This window comes from Pteronotus mesoamericanus, unplaced genomic scaffold (genome assembly GCF_021234165.1).
Source record: "Pteronotus mesoamericanus isolate MK-2021 breed Mesoamerican mustached bat unplaced genomic scaffold, CSHL_Meso_final contig_33, whole genome shotgun sequence".
NCBI lineage: Eukaryota > Metazoa > Chordata > Mammalia > Chiroptera > Mormoopidae > Pteronotus > Pteronotus mesoamericanus.
The window spans coordinates 13293432-13318810 of record NW_026555135.1 but is presented as its reverse complement, the minus strand read 5'-3'; the positions used below and the strand labels follow the sequence as shown (position 1 = coordinate 13318810).

Sequence of the window (25379 nt, the reverse complement as noted above, 5' to 3'; positions counted from 1 at the left end):
AGGCAACTTTGCCAGTGTTAACAACGAAATCAAATGTTAGCCCAGACAAAGTCCACAAGGAGAGGAATACTCAAGCTCAGCAAGAAAATATTGTGTGACAACTGACCAATCTGGATTTCGTCACATAAGACAAGTTCATTCTAGAAAAAAGTAAATTATAAAATTTGAGAGCAAAGAATAAAAAGATAAAATTTTAAATTAAATAACAACTGACTCAACAACAAATGGACACAAAAAAATAAACTACATATCAACTAAGTGATGATAGATAATATTTAGAGATCAAGAACAAAGTTATAGAAGTAACCATGGAATTTTAGATAACTGAACCAAAGGTTTTATTTCAGAAATGAGTAATGAAAGGAATTTAAACTCTGACTTAAAAAAAAAAAACAACTAACTGGTAAGAATCCAAAAGATTTGAGACAATTTGTTATCTAGTAACTTCAATCTCTACTTGGTTGGTACTAATGTTAGGATTTCATTAAGACAGAATATGGCAATGAAACAACCGTAATGCTATTAACTACCTCTCTGAACTGTTTTCCAATCTACATAAAGATGTAAGAAACATCAAGGGGGTCTATTAAGGTTTAATACAATTGGTTCTGGTGGAAACTTACCATAGGCAGGGCTTCTTCAGTGTATAAAAGGACTAAAAACATGTTTTGGAATGGAGACATCTATTTGACTTTATTTATGATGCCAAGTTGTCAATCAATACCTGATTAGTTAGAGGTAGAGATACTCATTTGCATTGTCTTCAGGAACGCAAAACACTTTCTTTGTGTTTGCTCAAACAACTACACTTTGCAGTCTGTCCCAATAAAATCAAACTGGATTTCTCTAATTCAGTGCAAACTAGTTATCATTCAAGTTATCCATTCGTGATTGTATTCTGCTTGTTGAGATGGTTATTTATTTTATATAAAATAAACGATGACTGTAGGTTGTATGAATAAAAATAAAAAAATAAATCACAGAAATGTACCTTTTGACAAGTAAAATTTTACCAATCTCATCAAATTTCAGCAAAGTTTGTCTTTGATATCACAGCCTTTTAATGTCAATGAAAAGAATAACTTATGGATTGAAATGCGTTTTCCTTTCACCTGCTGGGAAAATATGATAAACGTAATCCCTAAGTCAGGACGACGAGGTGCGGGTCGCAGGGCTGCCTTCCCTGCAGTCACGCTCCGTTTTTAAAAGTAAACCCAGTGCTAATCATCATTTTGATTCCAGTGAATAAAAACTTAAAACTTAATTTATTAATCAATTTTGAAGTCTGAAATCAAAATGATCCATTAACAGCATCCTAATAGACAAGTCAATTCTAAAAAGTGACTCACAATGCAAAATTTTGAGTAAATTAAATGGCTCTCCCTATTACCATGGTACCAGAGTCTGTCTTTTTGTTGGGTTTCAATTTGCCATAACAACCAAGGGTAGGATTACATGTAAACAGAAGCATATAAAGCTTGATGAAATCAAATACAGAGGATTAAGCATTTTTAAAGTCTGGGTTATAATTCTTTTGCAACACAAGTTCCACTGCATAATTAATTTACAATGGCCTAAAACTTTTCAGCAACAAAAATTATATTTAAATATATACCATCACCCCTATATGTAACATTAACTGTACACATCACAACCACTGAAGCCTTTGATTAACTTAGAAAAGTATACCTCTTCCCTGAAAAATTCCAAACAGTGACCATATCTCAATCACAGATGTCCTGAACTAACTCATAATTAGCAGTGACTACATTTTGTCACTTCTTTATTCTAACAGGAGTAAAAATGGTGACAATGATTTTTTGAAAAAAGGCTAGAAACTGAACGCAATTAGTGATGTTGCTTTTGTACATCACTAAAAAAAGTTTGTATACAAACTTTTATACAGCCACTGGATTTTTATATGCTTTTTAGTTGTAAAACATCCATTGTATAGGTGCAAGAGTTGAGAGGAAACACAACTGCCAAACCTGTCAAAACTACTTTTGTTCCGTAGAATTTTGATCCCTTCCAAATCAACAATGGCATACAAACTTAGCTATGAAAAGTTTAGTCCTTGCAAATGAAAACAAACATAATAAAACTATAGGAGGTTCAAGAGTAACTTCATTTGCTTTTAAATATTCAAGTGTAATGTTTCTGCAAAAGATTAAAACATACATTTCAACCTTATCAGCTAAGTCAGTTCCCATTTGCACCTAACCCACCATCAACACCTAGGTTCACTGGGCTAAAAACAGCAGCTAATCACGGAGGGAGATGAAGGTGTCAGTGAAAGAAGAGCGCGGGGTCCTCCAGCATTTGTCCGAACAGCGAGAGACCCGTCTCCGAATCCCTGAAGTAAGAATGGCCACTTAAATTGCTCTACGCTAAAGCAGCATTGTCTGTGAAGAGTTAATTCATACCCATATCATTTCACTCCTAAAATTACCAGTTCAAAAGTTAAAAAAAATACAGAGCAAATCCATGTACCCGTGAGCCTCTGTATCCTAAAGTAGAGAAACATTCTTAGCTTTAACCAAGAATTATACTGGAATGAACTAAAAACATTGTTTAAAGTAACTTTAAGTATATCTTATATTTTTACATAGATTATTTAATATTGCTTGTGGCATAATTTAATCAATAATATATCATCACATCAACCGCTACAGTGATCTAGAATCAGATTCTGGCTACAGAGGGAGCTTAATTATTAAGCAACATCTTCCTAAAAAGCTTCTGTATTTCTGGTTGCTAAGAAAAGCGAACAAAAATGAGCATCTCTCATTGAAATAACACTGAAGTTCAAGCTCGGGCCCCCTTCTTTTTGTTCAACATAATTAACTCTTCAGTTTAAAATAATGGAACATTAAGACACATTAAGAAGTTACAGTCATCTTCAGGATAACTCGATGGGCAGCTCTGGTGGTACCATCGTATATCTTGGGTCCAACCTAGGGATAAAATCCTCAAAGTGTTTAGATGCACCAGTACCAAAAACATCAAGGACTTTTCGGTTCATGCGAGCAAATCTGTAAAACAGAGGACAGAGTAAACAAGTACTTAATGAAGTTTATAAAACGAGACGATTCACTCTAGTTGACTTATCTCTCTCATGACACAGCAGAAGCCTCACTGGCAGATTCAAAAGTCACTCTGATACTCCTCCTCAGGAGTATTTTCTTTACTCATGAATACTCCTCCCATATTTTCTTTAAAGAGATAGTAATCCCCAGGCCAGAAATCCCAGAGATCACCATCATTGTTTCAAATCCTTTCTAATAGGTAGTATCAAATAGAAAAATATGTTTATGACAATTTTTCTGGTGGCTGAACTCACAAGAAACTAAAGAAACTAAAGAAATAACAAATGAGCTAACATTGACCAATAAGGCAAAGGTATTAAACATAATTTCTCTCATAAGTAATTTTAATGTCTCACAACCAACAGAAAACACACTCAAATGTACAAATATTTAAGAATTAAAAGGCAAACAGCAAAGAGGTTTTCAAATTTCTAATAAACACAACATTTTATCCATCACCTAACCTAAGAGACATCAAATTTTTAAAAGACACATATTCCGCTAATGTGCGGGAGAAATCTTCTGTGCCCCTGTGCCTGGCCGGAAGCGTCTCCTCTGTGGAGAAGACAGCGGAGTGAAATTGGCTGTGAGCCACGAGCCAGCACCGTTATTCTAAGAGCCTTTTTCATTCCTTTCCAAAGGGGATTTCCTTCCAAATGGTTAAACTCATTAATGTGAAAAACTAAATGACAAGGAAATAAATGATTAAATAATAATAATAATAAAAGGATACATAGTGTCATGGCTAAAAAGAATCCCAATGCCAGACTGCCTGGCTCATGTCCTAAACCCATCATTGAGCTGTGTGACTCTGGAAAGCTATTTAACATCCCTGTGCATCTCAGTTTCCTCATATGTAAAATTGGGACATTAATAGTACCTATCTCATAGTTATTTTAAGGATTAAACACATATGTATGGATACAGATGTTGTATGTATAAATATGTGTGTATCTTAAAACCATATCTGGGACTCAGTAAGCACTATACAACTGTTTACTATTATTACTATTAATGACAGAAATATTAATAGCAGCTACAATTTACTGAGTACTTATTAAGTGCTAAGTGCTACTATAAACATCTCAATTTTTCTGTAACTATACAATGTGTAATTGTCTCATGGTAGAGAGAAAATACTGAGACTCATGAGGGCAACAACTTTCCCGCCACTGACACAGCGAAAGGCACCGGAGCTGAAGTCAGGCCCAGGTCTGTCCGCCTCCAAAGCCCATGGTCTTTCTAGTAGACCAAGCTGCCTCCCAAAAAATGAGATTAAGATCAAAAATGCTAACCACAATAAAGACAAAGGAAAGTACACTTACAATATCAGGGCAAAGGAATATGATTATCTTTCCAAAATGGAAATCAGTTCATTGTTCAGGCATGCTTTCTTAGGAATTTGTTTAATATTTTTAATCAAAAAGATGAGATCAAAGATTTTAAAAGTGAGACCTAATTATGTTATGTAGCAACTAATTAGCTGTTTGCAAATCAACATGGTATTAATCTAAAACACTTAAAATATGTAAAATAATATAGGAAAAAATAGTCAAAATAATGTTCATTAAAAGAACACCCCATGCTATTCTTAAATCAGTCACATTTGATTTATATCTAGATAGCCTACTTTACCAAGAAAAGAATATGCCCCCAAGGAGGCAAAAATATTCAAGTTCTTTCTTATGGAAAAAAAACCTTGCTTTTTTTTTTCTCTGATCAGTTAGAACATCTCAGTCACTTACTTGCCCTTGGTGAGCCTCAAAAGGAATTTCCAGTAAGATGGTCGCAAATTCTGAACTTCCATGACAGCCTAAGATTAGAGTATTCAATTTTAGATTTCTTTTAGTAAATGGCAAAGATTATCCACAGTCTTAGGCAACAGAGTAATTTTATCTCTATTGTTATTGTTTGTTGTTATTTTAAAAACAACAGTGATGACAATAATAACAAAAAACATGTATTTATGTTTAAGTTGATAACATTAAGTCTTTGTAAATGTGTCTTCAATAGGAATACTGCTTATGAAATAATAATTAATTAAGTCATATCAAGAAGCATTTACTGAATGCCCATTAGACAGCTGGCAGCATTACTGTGAGAAAGTGCAAATAAAAACTGTCCCCAAAACTTTGCAACAGACCTAAAACCATTAACATCAATAATGATGATTGCAGAATTTAAAGAGATTGAACAATGCTTCTATCAAGTAAGATTTTTACCCCCATTCTCACTGCCTGAGTAACACTGGGGAAATGCAATTATTCTTATTTATGCCTATGGTATCTTTTTTCTAAAAGAAGTATAATTGTATTGGGCCATTCTAGCCAATATACGAAAGTAATAACTTACCTATAAAAATTGCACTCTATTTAAACCTGAAAATTGTTGTGCTCATAAAACATGAACGGGCCCATTAAGATAACATGTTAAATGATTTGAAGCTTGCAAGCAATCTTGCTAAAAATAAAAAATTTTAAAAAGCATCCAATGTAATAAATAGAAATGTTCCCAAATGTGTATTTTTCCCTCATTAGTTCAATTCACATTAGAAACAAATAATTCTATTTTTCACTTCAAAAAGCCATACTTACTGCTTGGAAGCAAATTGCTGTAGAGATGGAATAGATGATAGTATCTGCATGGGGAAAATAGGGAACCTTTCCTGCTTCGATGCCTTTGAAATACATTGTCTACAAAACAAGCATAACATGAGATGTATAAAGAAAACAACTTTAAATAGTGTTAACAGTGTAGTTGACCAATATGCTCCCTACCCACAACCATTTTTTCCCAACTTTTCACAATCCCAACAATGCTTTTCAGAGCTCAAATCCCAGGGGGCACCTTCCACAACAGCCTCAGGTGTCAGCCGTTCCCCCTCCTCCTCCCCTCACCCTGCACCGCAGACCCCGGTCACAACACTTGTCTGTAAAATTCAGCGGCACTTTATTTCTGCCTCTTTTAAGTCATTTGTTCTTCAATGCTTTTGGAACAATGCTCAGGTCCTCCATTCCCTGTCATACCTATTCATTCATGCATTTAATATTTAATGGTGTTAATGCAGGGCACTACGCTAGGAGCTAGGGATCTGAAAATGAATAAAAGTGGTTAGTGTGTAACAGAAATAATTAATGCACTCTAATGAGGCTATAAGATACCTGCACAGGTAGGCATATATAGATATCTAATAGCCTCATTGGATGTGTGTGTCTGTATAGGTGTATATAAACTTATAATTAATAAATATATTTTGGCTCCCGAGAGGGGAGAGCAACCACTTTGTCTAGGGTCAAGGAGAATTTCAGAAATTACTATATTGGAGTAGTGCTTCTCAAACCATATGCAATGAAAACGAATGAACAAAAATCAATTTTTAAAAAGTCCAGTTGTGACTTGATACTTCTGTAATATAATAAAAGCAAATTACTAGAAAGATATATTTTAAAAACTCAAAATTGAACTGATTTTCACTATTATATTCCAAAGACAAATTACACTGTCAAGTTGCTATAAAAGTTTCCAAATGCTTACTGTCAATGTCTCTACCTATCTTGTCTTCTACTGGTAACAGTTCATGGACAAGTACTAGTCTACTGACCACACTTTTAATAGTGTTGCCTTATAAGAGGCATAGGATCAACAACTAGATAAGAGAGAAAAAGCAGGGGTAACAAGCAGGGTGCAAGCACATCATATATGTGGGGGAGAGCCAGTTAATTTATACAGACAGAACATGGCATAATTCATGGAAACTGGTTTTCTGGAACATGGTATTGCAATAGGGCGGAGGGAGGTTCAAGAAGATATGAGCAGTTCATAAAATAAAAAACATAAAATATTTTTTTCTGTGAAAAAGGCCTATAGAGCTGACTTTTAATTAATATTTATTACATAATATTATAGCATTTTAATATGCAATTAACTTCAATCTGCAAGATACGTGCAAATAATTACACCCTACTTAGGAAACAAGACAAACATTGGCCATTATTTTTAAAGTAATGCAATAGGACATGACAAGGTACAGACATATTGTAGCATATTCATGTTGATGAAAATGAAATTCAAATGTGATAGATGGCATAACAGAAACATTATATGAAACATATCTTTTGATATATGGGACAATTGTGTTACTAATTATCTCTTATAATAAAACATATCTATTGATCTACATTCTAAGTTGATGAAGGGAGGGAACCATATCCTACCTTTCTATATGCTTACCAGCACCTAGCACAGCAATGGGAACACCACAGATACTCAATAAATATATTTTGGAAATAATTTTTTCAAAGAAAAAAAGTTGCCTATACAGCTGATTTTTATTTAATATTCATTCTATAATAATACAGCATTTTAATATAAAATTAACTTCAATCATAGGGAAACAACTACCTGCTATACTATAGTAATTAATTCCATAAAGGACATGGTAAGTTTAAACTGCTAATTTCCTGTATTTAATAATATTCTCATAGGCACATTTTACATGCCAGTTTCTTTGGCAAGATCAAATATGGCTTGTTGACTCAAGAAAACAGAGTAATACTATCGTTTGGCTTTAAAAGCTCTAGCCATTTTTGCCCTGGCTGATGTGGCTTAGTTGGCTAGAGTGTCCCATAGACCGAAAGGTTGTGGATTAGATTCTTGGTCAGGGCACATGCCTGGATTGAGGGTTCGATTATCAATCAGGGGGGCTTACAAGAAGGCAACCAATTGATGTTTCTCCCTCACATCGATGGTACCCCCCCCTCGCCCCTTTCTCAACAAAAGCAGTGGAAAAATGTCCCGGAGTGAGGATAAAAAAAATTTTTTTTAAACCGTCTAGCCACTTAGGGAAGAGGCTGTAAAACAACACCTTTCATAAACTAGATCTCAATAATGGATTCCCTCAGTGACAAAAAATATATTTTTGCTACCTAGGGGTTATTTTTCTTTCTCTCATTCCACTTTTCCTCTCCATTAGCAAGTCTTCTTCCTAAACATGCTAAATCTGTGTACTTCTCTCAATTTCTTCTGCACCTGTCCTGACACAAGCCACCACCTCCAGTCTGAGACTGTTTTCCCAGCTTCTAATCTTGACTCTACTTCATTCTTTATATAGTAGCCAGAATGTTCTTCTTAAAATGTGAATTAAATCATGTCATTTACATTCTTAAAATGCTCCAATGGCTTTCAATTGCACTGGCTGCACTGAGAACAAAAAAAATCTTCTCTCATCCCCCCCACCAAACTGTGGGATAAAGCAAATGTGCAACTCTCTAAATGTCATTAGAGACACAAATTTTCAGTGAGATAAAATTTTAATAAATCAAAAGTTAAAATGTATAATCTTAACTTTGAATTGGAAATAGCAATATGCTCTTAAATATTTCCTCTTTCTCTAAAAAGAAAGAGAGAAAAAAGTCTCTAGCTCTGATCACCAGAAAGACCAAGAAACAATGACTGGGAGCAAAGAACCTCCAGCACACAACACAAGTCTTTAAATGCCATTTTCTACCAAAAGAAAACTAGGGGCTAGTGGAGAAAAAGCTGACTGATTCTGCATCTGGGGCAGGAAATGTCCCAGGTGAGCCTGGAATATCTTGTTTTATCGCCAAGCAAGAAAGCTATCAAAGATACTGGTATTATGTCAAAAAGAAACAGAAGTCAACTTTAAGAGGTTCTCACAGCCAAAGATGGGGCATTTAGCACAATGACTACAATGGGTTAATACAAAGCAAACACGTTAAAATCATGACTTCATATGACACTTGAAAATAAAAACTCACAGGTCAACTTTGCAGGATGCTAGGGACTAATGTATTCAGAATGCTGGTAAATAAAGGGAAGTAATCAAGCATTTTATTATGACTTGGCCAACAAACTGTTTCAGGGTAACCGAATATTTGGAAAGGGAAAGTTCTTTTCAGAAAAATTCCCACTAATAAATACAAAAAAACTTAGTATTAGATTAAGACCATTGTGCAACCCTCTGTGAAGTAATTCCTGGTAATGATCATCAATGGCTGACAAAATAATTAGGTAAAAAACTAATGGGGAACCTTACGTTGGGTCAATCACCTCTGAGTCCACTGGTCAATGTTAGGGCCACATAAAGAAAAAAACCAGACATTTTTGTGCTCCTATAAAGTGATGCAATAGGAATTCACACACAGTAACTATGAACTACTTCTGCAATACAATACTCTACCCCCTCAAAAAAAAAATTGAAATTTAATTTAAGTCCCTAGATCTACTAGTTTACAGGAATTTACAGAGTTAAAAGAAACATGTTAACACTGCCAGTGAGAATACCATGAGCAAAACCCAGGATGTGGAAAATCCCATAGAGCTAATTACCTAGGTCTTCAACAAATAACTGGCAAGGGCATAAAGTAGGGTTGGGTAACGATAATATAAACTAAAAGAGACGCTGGATCCTGATTAAAACAAGGTATTGCAAATAGGCTTTTGTAGGACAACCAGTGAACATGTACGTTCTCCCTGGATACATGATAATATTAAAGAATTAGTAGGTTTTTCTTATTGTATGATAATTGCATTGCGGTTATATTTTGGTTAGTATGGTTGATTTCTTTTTAAGGAGGCTTTATCCATTAGCCTTATTCTTTAAGGAGTCTTTATCCTGAGTTGCTTACGGATGGAGTTATATTATGTCTGGGATTCGCTTTAAAATACATCAGTGCTTGAGAGGTTGAGGCAGTACAGAAGAAATGAGACTGGCCAAATGCCGTAACTGTTGAAGCTGGGTAATGGGTGCATGAGGGTTAGTTATATTATTTTTCCATATTTATGTATATTTAGAAATAACACAGACAAGGAAAGAAGACAAAATAAGGGAACTGACTTTGTAAAACTTTGTAAATACTTTCATAAGACTAGAATTTGCTTTTTAAATTACAATATATATCTGTTGCCAAAGCAACTTAAAAGCTACAGATGCTTCGGAACTGTACATGGATAAAAATGTTTGCTTACCTCCACCAATTTGGAAGCTAAATACATGGAAATTGTTGTGCTTTTATAAAACATCATTGATACTCCTGCCAAAAATCCTGAAACAAATAAGGCAAAACTCATCAGACCTTGAAGTGTCTTCTTTGTTATTAAGTCATTTGGAAATGTCAATTTGCTTAAATAAGAAAGAATTGATTTATAGCACTGCCTTTTGTTACATCAAAATCAAGGATAGTAATATACTTGATGACATTAAAATGGGTGAGTTCTTATTATCACATATTTTTAAATTAGAAAATTGACCTTCAGAGTTAGGAACAAACAGTTCTAATATACGTAAATTTCACATTCTAAATTTAACTTTAAAAACTGGTGGTTTTTCCAAACATAATGATTTTCAAAAATAATTTTTAAAGGCTGTTGGCATCATTTCTAATTTTAAGTGAAAATAATTATTCTCCTGACAGCTCAAATTATTTTTAGTGCTATCATTACACTTCTTTCCCTATTACTGCCTTCATCCTATAAATGGGAAACCAAGGTAGAAGGGAGCCTGGAATACTAACAGTAGGAAAGTTACCAATGACTATCTGAAAAATTGTCTATTTAACTTTAGGCCATATATGCACTTGTAGAAAAATTCCTTAAGTTTTTATAAAATTATTTACATCCTTAAAAAATAACAAAAATTATTCAAATATGTCACCACTGGTAAAAAGAGAATATTTTAAGAAATCTAATTGTACTTAAAATAGTACCACAGTTACCTCTATAATATTTTAAAACTTCATTTTTTTGTGACACATTTGCTAGTATTTCTGGCCTGTAGAAGGGCAGATACCGAAGTCATTACACTGCCAAATCAAAACACCAGATGGAAAGAGTGCCTTCATGTGTTAAACTTCACCAATATAAAATGTTTGGACTAGTGCCTCAATAGGGATTCTATCACAGAGGAAAGAAGATACAAAAGAAATCAGATGAATTTGGAAACTATTTCTGATTCATTTCTACCACTGACTGATACAACCATTCTTTTTTAACCATTGCTTTACCAGCTATAATAGCATGTAGTTCATCATCCAGGTTTCTGACCCAGCGCAGGAAGCAACTAGTACCCTGTATCAAGAAGAAAATAGAATGACTTCAGTTGTTTCATTCTAGAAAAAAATACATGTAACATATGTAATGAGTGAGTCACTATCCTGACCTTGGAGGCAAACTGGTGATCTTATATAAATCTAACTGAGTACCTGATTAGAATAATTATAAACAATAACTTGTTATAAAGTTACTGTTTTGTATAGCCTCTATTAAGAAATTATACATAATATTTTTATTGTAATGATTTTCCAAAATGAACCTGTAGATTCTATTTTTGCCTACATGTAGAATGTTAGAAAAAGTATCACTTCCACTCAAACAAAGAGAAAAAGCTGGATAAACTACAAATCTGTCAAGCTAGAATTCTATACACAGAGATAATGTTTTTCAGCTTGAAGGTGAAATAAAGACCCTCTCAGGCAGATAAAAGCTGAGAAAATTCACCTGCAGGTCTGCACTACCAGGAATATTCAAGGTAGTCCTGCATGCAGAAGAAATATCATAGCAGATAAAAAATCGCATCCGTAAAAAGAAATGAAAAGTTCAAGAAATGGTAAAACAAAGGAAAATTAAGATGACATGTTTTTCTTATGTTTAACTGCTGTAAAACTGAATTAACTGTCTAAAGCAGTGGTCAGAAAACTATGGCCCACTAGCCAAATCTGCCTTGCCACCTGTTTTTATATCGTTCGTGAGCTAAGAATGTTTTTTACACTTCTAAGTGGATAAAAATAAACACAAAAATAATATTTTGTGACATGTAAAAATTATATAAAATTTTAATTGCCATGTCATACAGTTTTATTAGAATACTGCCAGACGCATTCATTTATGTATTGTCTATGGCTGCTTTCACACAACAGGGAGCTGAGTGGTTGTGACAGAGACCATATAGTCCACAGAGTGTACAATATTTACTACCTGGCATTTTACAGAAACAGTTTTCTAATTCCTGATGCAAAACAAAAATACTAACATTATATTGTGGGGTTTATAACATACGAAAAGATAAATGTACGGCATAAAAATAGAAAGGAGAAATTAAAGTTATAGTGTTGTATGAGTCTTACACAATAATTAAGTGGTATGATATTATATAAAAACACTTATAAATGTAAGACAATCATTAAATTTTAAAAATATGTATAAATAATAAGACTATAGTGAAAACAAAACACAAAAAATTTAAAAAATTAAAATATCTTTTTAAAAATCCATTAGACAGAAAAAGAAAGAAAGAGAAAGAATAACAAAATAAAAAATGGAATAAATTCAAAACAACCAGCAGGAAGGTAAACGTAAACTGAGCCATAACAAATAAATACATTAAGTATAAACAGTACAAAATACTAATTAAAAAAAAGAGATTAGCAAGTTGGATAAAAAGAAGGAAAGAACCAACTATATGCAGTCTAATTTTTAAACCAAAGACCCAAAAAATTTATATAAAAGGACAAAAATAATATACTGTCAAATATAATCAAAAGAAAGTTAGAGTAGCTATATTAGTATCAGACATAGTTGACTTCAGAACAGGGACTATTACCAGGAAAAGAGGAACATTACAAAATGAAAAAAGGGTCAGTTCACCAAGAAGACATAGAAGGTTTGTTTGTCCTTCTCTTGATTACATTCTTATGAAGATGCTAAAGGCATTGATAAATTTTTTAAAAATTATATACAGCTTTGGAATACACCATAGGAATATTTTCTATTAAGAGGTTTTCTGACTCAGTTGTACTTTCCTTAGTGTAATACTATTAGTTTGTATTTCTTAAGCAAAGAAATAGTAACAGAAATAAAAACAAATAAAAAAATAAAAACATGCTCTGATATATGCTACGTGGTAAAGAATAACCAACCTGAGCAAAATGTTGGAGATAGTCTACATATGAACACTAAACAGTTTGTGTTAAGAGTAAATACAAACACTATAAAATTTGAAATTAAAAAGAATGTGTATACCTACCTTTTGTAAGTAAACTTTTGCATAAAATGATATCTAACCACTTTACCCAAAATAATGTCAGAATTTAATTTTTCCAGCATTAATTTTTAGTTTAATGTGTGTCTGTGTGTATATAAATACAGATAAACCTTAGTCATCACATTTACTTAGAATCTATATTTAGGTTTAGAATCTAAATTTCAGATGTTTAATTTGTCAGTAATATTATTTACATATTAATAACTCCCATTAAACAAAAGGCCATTATATAAAGTTACAAAGTACTGTGTCGTGAATGATTAAACAAAAGGTCATTATATAAAGTTACAAAGTACTGTGTCGTGAATGATCCCCAAATATGTGTTTAGGTGTATGCTTATATATGTACAGGTACCTTCATAGAAACATGCAGAAAGGGACAGAGAATGTTCACTCTGGTTATCTGAGAGAGTGTAGAAGATCAGTGAATAGAAGAGGAAAAGTAAGTCATTGCTTATACATAAGTTACAACAGAAAATTATACTGATTCTATCAAGTGTTGTCATCAGCTAGGAGGGTCTGAAATATGCTTAAATTAAAACCGGGCTCTAAACATGATTAAGAAAAACAAACAGACCACGTATAGTAATATCGCTTTTGATGTTAGAAACGTGAGAAAGTTTGTATTTTCTCAGTGTATGTGTTATTGAAAAAAGAAAATGAGTCTAAAAATCTTTATTATGTATAAATGCCAGTGTGTCTGTACTTTCAAGCATATTAAATAACATTTAAAAGAAGAAATTTCCCCAAACTTAATTCCCAATACATTGTATATGTATTATCAATGCTACAGAAAAAAGCATTTTAAAAAATGATAGATGGGTAAAGGTCAAATCACATGCTAACAACAGCCATGCTATTTACTTCCCACTTTTCTTTCCTCTCCTGAAAACCTTACCTTGTATATACTAACAAAAGAGCCCAGAAAAGCTCCAAGCTGAAAGTTTTCTTTATTGTAGAAGAGAGACAGTAGCCGGGACGGCTGTGTAAACAGATGCCTAAACGCAGAGGGAATTCGGAGGCAGCACTGGATCAAGTATCCCACGCTGAACATTCTGACAAAACCCTAGAGAAAATTGGGAGGAAATTCTGATTTACAACTAAATATTGAAATTTGATAGATTTGATAGATTTGACAGAATTTTACTGTCGAAGAATCAAAATGGGATTCAAAAAATTAACACAAGTATGTATCACAGCCAGTTTCAAAATTAAATCTTAAAACCTCAATTTTAAAACAATTACCTTAAAAATGAGGGCAAAACCTGCAGTAAATATACTTTCTTTATTTACAAAAACTTGAAAAGTTTCACAAGCACTGGCCAAGCTTATCTATGCACCAAACTTCCACTGCTTGGCACTTTGTTGACAATAACTAGGATTTGTAATTCCTAAACTACTTCTGAATTTTAGAAACAAAAGCACTGAAATTTTTTAAAAAATACAGTTAACAAAACCAAATCCTTTTGGAAACTCCTCTTACTCATCAATATGAATAGAAATTCTCTTGATAGAAACAGAATTTCATTATTTGTCTAGACCATTGGTACACCTTTTTAAATATTCAGGTTAAAAGACTTCCCCAGGAAAAGAAGTAATTATATCTAGGTTTTTATTTCTGTGTTCAAATGTGTCAGGCTCAAACATCTCTAGGGGGTGGTAGCTTTAAGGTATACTCAACAAAACCTGAAAAAGCAAATCTGCTACAAATCCATATTCGCTTTCAACATTTCTCCAATATTACCTGCAACTATTTCTACTGTGCGAAAGAGAACAGAGAGGATGACTAGTGTTTCAATATTTAGGAAAATGAAGTTTAGATGTCACTTCATACTGACAGACTGAAAAATGCCAAAAAGCACAATACAAATGTTATCAAAAAGAGCAGCATTTTATACACGAGTCAGCCAACACAGTGTCCTACTGGTTTCCCATTCTCCTCTGTCACCCCCAGCGGAAAGGCAAAATGGCTACACTCTTGCACTGCCTGTCTGCTAAGTTCCAAAGGTCAGGTTTTTTATCTTCCAGATAGAGGCCTTTTTTAAAAGGAAAAAAAACTGAGTATCTATGAAGAAACATTCATTAATCTACCCGAAACTATTTAAGAACTAATCAAAAAATGGAAATTAAATTGTTCAATCAATTAGTATAAATTTCTGTGCATTTGCTTAACTGAAACTACCTATACTAGTTTAATACATGAAATGTTCATACCTAAATCTTTCTACTGATAATCATATAATACTAATCTAAAGATTCAAGGATCATACTCATGTTCAATCTTTTCACGTGGTTTTTAAGAGACCATTCATTCCTCCATCCATTCACCCTTTTATGTATTCAGGAAATATCTACTGGATGCCTATTATTTGCCAAGCATTACAGTAAATGCTGGAGGAAAGTGATGAAGAAGACACAAAGTTCTTGCCTTCACTGAGGTTTTCATGTTCATCAGAGGAAGAGAAAATAAATAAGCAAGCACATGAACAAAAATAATTATAGATTACAGCAAGTGTTCTAAAGGAAATAGGGCAGTAGGAGACAAATTAACAGGGCAATTTAGTCTTGAGTGGTAAGACAAAGTTACTGAAGATGTGCCATTTAAATAGAAACAAAAGAGAAGGAGCTAACATGAGAAAAACATTTCAGGGAGCTTGGACAGAAAGCACACAGCCAAAAATGAGACTGGCAGGTACGAGGAAGTAATAAAAGTTAGTGTAAATGCAATATAGTGGGCTGAGAGGAACGTAACTCATATGATTATTTGCTCAGGGCTATGATTTACCATGTGGTGTAACTGAGTCCGTGGAATAACGAGGTGCACTGTCAACATATTTTACTATATTTGTGGTGTACATTTTTTACCCACAAATCTCCAAATTTTATATTCATGGACAAAACACTTCAACTTATACATAAATTACCAAGTTTACAGTAGTGGTACACACTTGAAAGAAGGATTACACTTTTTCATTGTTTAGTAATTCTCATTAACTTTCTCATATAATTTTTAAAAAATATCACATCCCCTCTTCTCAAAATTTCTCAAGTACTTCTGAATTAATCAGATCCTTCTCTCAGTTCCCCTCCTGCTGTCTCTCCCCAACCAGAATTATGTCCAATTGGAGGGATTAACTCTCTGGGAACCACCGGACTGGCAGACTCTGAGGCTGCTGCAATGATCCTTTCTTTTTTGCCATTTTAAAAGCGGGGCAGGAAATCAGATTTGGAAGGAGAGTTATCAGAAACCATTGCACAACTGAAAAAATACTCTACTGCTTTTACCCCTGGTCATATCTTTGGGGACCCCAAGGGTAAACTGTTGGCTTGGGCAAATGCCACCATCAACACTAGGCCACAGGCAATGACATTCCAAAGCACTAATGTGATACAGTCCCTCCTTTCTAGAGTGATCATCCAGAGGCTGTCCTCTGGGGTATTGTACAGCTCTGCTCTTATCATCAACTGAGTAGGGTTCAGACATTGTAAGAACATAAACTTTTTAAAAGATTGTCAGAATTGTTATAGTAGCATCCAAAAAGAACTTGTAGCAGGTGGTACCATCTAACAGGTGGTGCCAGACTAACTGCAATGAAAATAACTTCTTTCCCAGAGCTGGTAGTGATGGGGGGTGGGAGATGCCAGGCATGGGGTGGGGCGGGTAGGAAGACACGTGCTTGTACACTAATATATTAGGGAGTAAGGAATTTCTGCCAGTGGGCATAGTTAACTCTCTTAATGTAGAGCAACTGTGTTACTTTACTCCAGTTAATCCATGCCTTAAAAAAGGTAACAGCTTTTCAAGTCCAAAACCAAACCCCACTGCACCCGATTGTGCAATGTGTGTGTGCATGTGACTGCTGATCCAACAACACACAACAGAGTCCAGGGAAAGCCTTGTTCTATTGTGTATTCTAATAAGGATACATTACAAAGTACAAAATTCAGTGACTTCCTTTTCCTGTCTTTTTGTTGTTGTTGCTTCACCTACTCTCCTACTTTGTAAGTTTCACACTAAAATTTAAGTAAGCAAAATTTAAAATTATTTAACTAAAGATCTAGTTAGTAAACATTAAGCTAAATTGTTATCTATATCTCACAAATTTCTTATTCTTCAAATCAAAGAATGATAGCAATTATTGTTGACTTTTTCTTTTCCTTTGAAATTATGTTTTAATAAGTAATTTCTTTCTATACATATTCCCCATGGTTAATATAGAAGATACTTTCATATACTTACTTTAATGCAATAAGAGATGCAATTATCTTCATAGTGTTTGCAACATCTGTGCCTTGGTCCGTGCTTACATCTGCAATTAAAGCGAACACCTAATTATAATTAAAATGTGTGTGTGCATGTGTGTGTGTGTGTGTGTGTGTGTGTGTGTGTGTGTACACAGGTCTGCTTAAAACTCCCTAACCAAAAAGCAGAAAACATTACCTGTTTGTTTCTAAATGTGTATATCTTTTGTTTTCATAGGGCATACAGAAGCAAAAATAAAAGATTTTTTTTTCTTTGCTGCTCACCTTTTGATACATTGTATAAAATATATGACTGTAGTCAAAATATTTGAATGTGGAACAGAAAAACCATGTTGGTAAATATCTGTGACTAAACATTAGAAATATGTATATATCTCTCTTTGCCAAATCTTTTAGAAGCTTTAAATCGCTTATTGTAGAGTATAATGGTCATAAATCATCCATGAAGTTAGTACTTGAGCAAAAATCATAATGAGAATGTGTTCAGGTTACAGGAATTTATACTTAATTATATTTGAGAGAAAACATCTGGAAAAGAAACATGATACAGTATTAGAATTCAAAATTCAGTTTTTTAAATAAATATAAATATGGACCATGGGGGAATTCAAAAGTAGGTTATTTGTGATTTAACTGTAAAGCACTTAGTCCTCTAGTGTTTAATAAACATTTCTGCTGGGAGGACTACTGTTCAAGACACACTTATTTTAATTATTTGGTATGCTGACTCCAGCACCATTTGTTTACTCTAGACATAAAAAAGTATCTAAAATATCTAACATGGGTTTAGCTGTCTCCCTTTCTCTTTGAAGAGTGGTCTTTGTAACTCTTTCAGACTGCAGTTAATTAATTAGCTTCATGGTTGGAACACATTAATTCTTTCTACTTATAAAAATTACTTGTAGAGTGATATTCCAGCTCCACATCTCTAATTCCAGTTGCAAATTGATTAGCAAAACCTTTTCCGAAATCCAATTCTCCTCTGTGGCTGGAGGATACAGACAGCCTTTTCTACTCAAAGGTGACAGCAATAGTTCATATCAACTATAGCTCTGTATCATTAGAATGATATAAAAAATCTGGTCATGTGAAGTTGTTGAGTGATTAAAGACGTGAATCAGAGAACTGCCTTATGTAAACCATCACTCTTCATACATCTAAGTGTTCTCTTCAAAGACATTTCTCAGCTATTACTACCAGAACTACACAAATTACTAAACTCTCTTTGCTAGTGAAATTAAATTCTGATATCAACTATACTGCCATTTATGCTTCCCTTATGCTTTTATTAAAACAGCTTCTCAAGTCTTGAGCTGCCCGCCTCCTCCCACATTAACTGCTTTGCTTCTGTATTATCCTTCGTCTGCTTTCATACCAGTGGACAATTTCTGCCGTCACTTGATCAGTTCTGATACCATGGCATCATTCACACACAGAACACGTTCTCTGCATTCCCCTGCGATTCCTGTTGATACCATGTCCATTAAGAGGGATCCCTTCCCCTTCTTTTTGCTACGGTAACTCATAACTGTTTTGAACTTGCTTAATAAGGTCACTACCACAACTAGTCCTGCCATCTACTATTCCTTTCTTTACTCTTAGATTCTGTATGCAGTGTATGCCAAAATGAAGAGAAAGCCTTTAAATTCAGTAAAAATTCTGAGCACCTGCTCTTTGCTTGTGTGTGTGGGGCAGGTCATATGTTATTTCATTTACTGCACACAATACTCCTTGATAGAGATTGTTAACCCCAGTTAACCAATGAGGGCTTCGGAATACAGGTGGTTAAATCAAAGTCACAAAGCCAGAAGGGGCAAAATGAGAGTTAAACATAGGCCTTCTGATTTCTTAAAGGGCCTCAGATTCCCATAACTGATTCGGTAACTTTCTATATTGCCTATTATATCATATTCTCTAAAACATCACTACCAAGATTATTTTAATTGGTTGATCTAATTTTAAACCATTAAATTTATTAAATATCTACACCTGAAATACAAATGAAGGCTTATTTGTATGAAATATAGACCTCCTTGTATAATACACAAATAAAGATTTATTTTATTTCCAAAGCTTTAAACATTTCCACTCTTGTAAATATTCTTTACTTAAGGTTTGTTTGCTCCTTATAACTTCTGCACCTTCCTGAATCTCTCTCTTGGACTTTTCTTCTTTCCACACATGGCACATTGGATTAGCACGTATCAATTGTTCTTTTGGTTCCCCATTCTAGCCTCCTGCAATCTGCCTGGTTTGCAATACAAAAGTATTTCAATTTCATATAAACCTATTTTAAAGGCATAGGATGGTCTATAATCCTGCCAGAAATAACAAACAATATTCACTTGTCATCATGTGCCTTTTATACAATTCTGCACAATTTCTAGTAAAAAATAAAATTACTGTCACCTGGAAAAAAAAAGAATACCTTGGCATGGTACAAATATCCTATTTAAAAAAGAGGAAGTATGCTAAAATATAAAATAAAGGACTCACACTGAATCCACAAGCTTCCTGACTAGGGCAATTATGTTCATTCCTCTTGATTTTTCCTCCTGTTTTTTTGTCTTTTGTTCCACTTTTGCATATGCTGTCTCTGGTGAATAAGAATGTGTGGGAATTTCTTCCTTCCCTACAATGAACCTAAAGGAAAAAAAAGTACAGTGAGGCATTTTTATTTTTTAAAAAAATTCATTGAGAAAATAAACTGATTTTGTTTACATATTAATGAACTTTGGAAAGTTCCTTATCATTTGAAATAATATTTTTCACAATTTATATAAAATCTAATTACCATTTTTAAAAATAGGCTTTTGAAATATGAATACTCAAAAACATTAATAGTCATTTGTTTGACAATGTAGGTATTTTAAAATTAAATTAACCAAGTAAAAAATAGCATCTAATACACATGGGGAAATAGAGGAAACTAAAAAATGAGAATCAGAAAATGATTAAAATAGCCCACATTATTTTATGAGAAAATCTTAAATTCCATGTTATTCCTATCTACTTATTTCTTTTTGGAAAAACCTACCACCCAAGAGAAGACAACATTCCCATCTCATTAAAACTGGACAATATTTTTCCAAAGATGATGTTACCATCTTTAGATACCACTCAATCAGTGTTCTTTACTGAAGTTTTCATTTGTGCTGTTTGCACCTTCATTTTTAAGCGCCATTTCTCTTTTAAAGAATAACTAAGCTTTACTAAGAAAACAGTTTCTACCTGATGAATTTTCAGAAAATGTCAAAAAATACAGATAAAACAGGGGATTAGTAATACTACACCATAATTCTGGAACATAGAACCTATGACAAATAAATAAGAAAATTTAAACACTCAATAAAAGACAGAAATAAACAGGTGTAATCCATCCTGTTCTGACAAACTTGGCACAAAAAAAAAAAATCTAGGTTATCAAATTGTAAGGAGCGTGCAATGAGATTGTTTGTCACCACAAGGCAGCTGTGCATCCTTGGTAACTGTTAGTCCAAAAGATTTTGGTTCTCAATCATGGGTGTGCATGGGGAGTTTAAGATCTGTCCTACTGTTCTTTATAAACAAGACAAATGAGACTAGAACAGATATAATAATATCTCCCACACATTTCTTAAGACTGTCGCTATTTGGGCTAGGACTTACCATCTTGGATTAGAAGTCACTTTCCCGGAAGAGGCTGCCCTGATCCTAAGGTGGAATGAGTTAACAACCCTTCCTTTGTGCTCTCAGAGCCCAATGAAGCCCAGTTCTGAAGCACCTTTACAGTGGTTTGCATCCCACCAAACTGTGAGGTCTTTGAGACTATGCCTGTCTTCTTTGCTATTATATCCTGGTGCACAACAGATCATGCGTCATATAGTAAATATGTAGTTACTACATATTGAATGTATAAATACAGCAATAACTAGCACTTTCTGAGCATTTACCACATGACAGGAAGAGTACTGAGCCTTTTACGAATATTAAATGATTAAATCCTCATGGCATCATTATGAAGTAGATACCATGATTTCCATGAGAATTCGCAGGAAAAAGAATCATATTTACAGCCAACAACACAAGTATTTATTTGAACCCAGAACTGTCTGACTTTACCACATGGACTCTATGGATTCTCAATGACCAAGCTCTGTACTTTGATGTTTTAACCTATGATGAGGAAGGCTTAGCATATATTCAGACCCCCACATTGGCTCTTTTTCCACGGTTCTGTCCTGGACTCTACCTAGAATGTATAACCATTTTCTTCCAGAATAATCTTCTATAATACAGAGAACAATTTAAGTGCAAAGAGACCAAATCAACCCTTTACTATATAAGGATTTGAATAAGTGACACAAAAAATATCTGATGCATTTTGAGTTCTTGTCAGGATGCTGGGAGTCAAAGAAGGGAGACAGGAACAAAGGTAAAGTTTTTTCTTTAGGAAAAGCAACTTTTGGCTGTTACCAAATTTCAGTTTAACACGGAATTACTTATAGCCGATGCAACAGTTATTTTCTAAAAAGTTTCATAATCTTTTAAAGAAAACTATAATATGAAGAAACTACTGCTGTGTATTATGACTTAGTTATTGTTAGCACAGAGTTTCTACAACCACAGATATCCTTAATCACACAGTGGACTCAATTTGTTCCCTCCAAACCAATTTCTTTGCCTGTATTCTGACTTTCTGTTAATAGCACCCTTCTCTAAGCACTTAAGTTTTAAGGGCTGGTACTGAGAAGTGGAGGGGGGAAAAAAGAAAAAGAAAAATATATCAGTCTTTAGGTCTTCATTATCTCCCACTGCAAGTCTCAACTAGCTGACCTTGGCCTGTACCAGAGCCCTTCCCAAGGGCCTCCAGAATCAACGCACCTGGTGGCCAGCTTCAAATTACACCACAGTAACATCCAACCAGCTCCACAAACAACACACCCAGAGCTCAGGCTTTGCTGGTACCGGAGCTCCACTAAAGGAACTGCTGCTCTGTGGGGTAGGCTGCTGTAGTCAAAGCCAGCCCTCACAGCAAGTTAGCCTGGGAGACAACTCTACCCACTGACATCCCAAAAGCAATCAAAGCTCAACTACAGCAGAAGGGCCCACACAACACACACAAGAGTCACGCCTGAAGCACCCAGCTGAGTTGAACAGGAGACGGCACCATCAAGCCTCACAGAATACCTATTACACATAAGGACACTCTGCCAAGACTGCGAGGCGCAGAAAATCTACCCAACACATAGAAACAAATACAAGGAGTCAGCCAAAATGTGGAGACAAAGAAACACATCCCATATGAAGGAAAAGGACAGGAGAAAAACTTCAGAAAAATAACCAAACAAAATGGAGGCAATTAATCTGCCAGGTGCAGAGTTCAAAACACTGGTTATAAGGATGTTCAAGGAAATTATGGAAAAAAATAGATGAACTCAGTAAGAACAACAACAAAGAGATAGGACACGTAAAAAAAGAAGTCAGAAATGACAAATAAAATGAATTGAATAATATATTAGAGAGAATCAAGGACAAATTAGATGAAGTAGATGACTGAAGCTGCAATCTGGAAGACAAAGGTGAAAAGAAAACATACCATCAGAACAGCAGCAAGAAAAAAAGAATTTTAAGAAAAAGTGAGGCTAGTTTAAGGAAGCCCTAGGATAACATCCAGTGTACCAACATTCACATCATAATGGTACCAGAAGGAGAAGAGAGCAAGGAACTGAAATGCTTTTTGAAGAAATAATGACTGAAATCTTCCTTAACCTGGCAATGGAAATGGGCATTCAAGTTCAGAAAGCACAGAAAGTCACAAACATGATGAACCCAAAGAGGCCCACACCAAGACATATCATAATTAAAATGCAAAAGGTGAAATATAAAGAGAGAATCATAAAAGTAGCAAGAGAAAAGCAGTTATGTATAAGACAACTCCTGTAGAACTGTGAACTGATTTTTCAACAGAAACTCTTCAGGCCAGAAGAGACTGGCACAAAATATACAAAGCGATGAAAAGCAAGGACCTACAACCAACACTACTATACTCAGCAAGACTATCATTTAGAATCGAAGGAAGCTCTTTAGCTTCCCAGACAAGAAAAAGCTAATGGAGTTCATCACCACTAAGCCTGTAGTACAAGATATGTTAAAGGGACTTCTTTAAGTAGAAAATAAAAGGTCAAAAATGTGAGTAAGAAAATATAAGAAAGAAAATTCTCACAAAGGCAAAAGTAAAAGCAGTGGATCAACTAAGTATGAAGCTAGTACAAAGGTTAAAAGACAGAAGTAAAAAGTAGATGCGTATAAATACAATAAAGGGATACAAACACAATAAGTAAAAAATAATAACAAAAACAAACATGGACGGGGTGAGTAAAAATTGTAGTGACTTTAGAATGTGTTTTATCTTAAGTGTCATCAACTTAAAATAGTCTGCTATAAACATAGCGTGGTATATATGAAGCACATGGTAACCACAAACCAATAATCTACAAGAAATAAGGAGAAAGGAATACAAATATGACACTAGAGAAAGTAAACAACATATGAGAGCAAAAGAATAAGAAATATGATGAACCCTAAAGAATCCACCAAAAAATTAATAGACTAAAAAAATTCAGTAAAATAGCAAATAGTATAAGATGCAAACTTAATATACAGAAATTTGTCAAACTTTCATACACCAGTAATGAACATTCGTATAGAGAAATTTAAAAAATAAATTCCATTTAAAATTGCATTAAAAATACCTAGGAATAAATACATAGCCAAGGAGGTAAAAGACCTGTACTCAGAAAACTCTAATATACTTAAGAAAGAAATGGAAGAAGACACAAATAAATAAACCCATGTGCCAAGCCAATGGATAGGAAAAATTAACATTGTTAAAATGTCTGCAACTACACAAAGCCAATCTACAGATTCAATCCAACCCCTATCAAAATACCAATGACATTTTTTTTTTACAGGAGTAAAACAAATTATCCTAAAATTTATACAGACTCACAAAAGACCCCAATAGTCAAAGCAATCTTGAGAAAGAACAAATTTGGAGGTTGCTACCTGATACCAAACTATACTATAAGGATACAGTGATCAAAAACAGCGTGACTGCCATAAACACAGACACACAGATCCAGGGGACCGAACAGAGAACCCAAAATACACCCATGTAATCTATGACAAAAGAAGCAAGAATATACAATGGGTAAAGACAGTATCTTCAATAAATGGTGTTGGGAAAACTAAACAGAAACACGCAAAAAAAGGAAACTGGATCACTTTCTTACATTATGCACAAGAATAAATTCAAAATGGGTTAAAAACTTAAGTTTTTTAAAACTTAAAAAACTTAAAGATCCAAAACTATAAAACTCCCAGAAGAACACATAGGCAATAAGCTCTTTGACAATGCTCTTAGTATTTTTTTTTTTTCTTTTTTTCTTTTTTTGGAATATGCCTTCTCAGGCAAAGGAAACAAAAGGAAAATAAACAAATGGGACTACATCAAACTAAAGAGTTTTTGTACTGGGAAGAAAATCATCAACAAAACAAAAAGATAACCTACTGAATGGGAGAATATATTCACCAATGATACACACAACAAGCAGTTAACATCCAAAACACTTAAGGTACTCATACAACTTAACATAAAAAAAAAATTAGTAAGTAACTGATCTGATTTAAAAATGAGCAAAGGATGTGAATAGGCATTTCTCCAAAGAGGACATATAGATGGTCTATAGATATATAAAAAGATGGTCAACGTCACTAATCATCAGAGAAATGCAAATTAAAACTGCAATGAGACACCACCTCACACCTGTCAGAATGGTAATTATCAATAAATCAACGAACAAGTGTTGGAGAGGATGTGGAGAAAAAGGACCCCTCATGCATGCATTGTTGGTAGAAAGGCAAATTGGTATAGCCACTATGGAAAAAGAGTATGGAGGTTCCTCAAATATTAAAAGTAGAACTGCCATATG

The 25379-nt window shown here is 34.0% G+C and overlaps 1 protein-coding gene across 2 annotated transcripts in view; it reads right to left on the bottom strand.

The window, feature by feature from the left end:
* Positions 1–1037: 1037 nt before the first annotated feature.
* TMEM135 (transmembrane protein 135) overlaps positions 1038–25379 on the bottom strand; it is a 236295-nt gene continuing 211953 nt past the window's right edge. For both annotated transcript variants that reach the window (XM_054576405.1, XM_054576404.1), the window contains 8 exons: positions 19903–20049; positions 17384–17453; positions 14042–14209; positions 11108–11171; positions 10074–10150; positions 5681–5779; positions 4832–4899; positions 1038–3032 (listed from right to left, as the gene is read on the bottom strand). In XM_054576405.1, the coding sequence (XP_054432380.1) occupies positions 2900–3032; positions 4832–4899; positions 5681–5779; positions 10074–10150; positions 11108–11171; positions 14042–14209; positions 17384–17453; positions 19903–20049 (826 nt within the window). In that variant the 3' untranslated portion in view covers positions 1038–2899. The remainder of the gene's footprint in view (positions 3033–4831; positions 4900–5680; positions 5780–10073; positions 10151–11107; positions 11172–14041; positions 14210–17383; positions 17454–19902; positions 20050–25379) is intronic.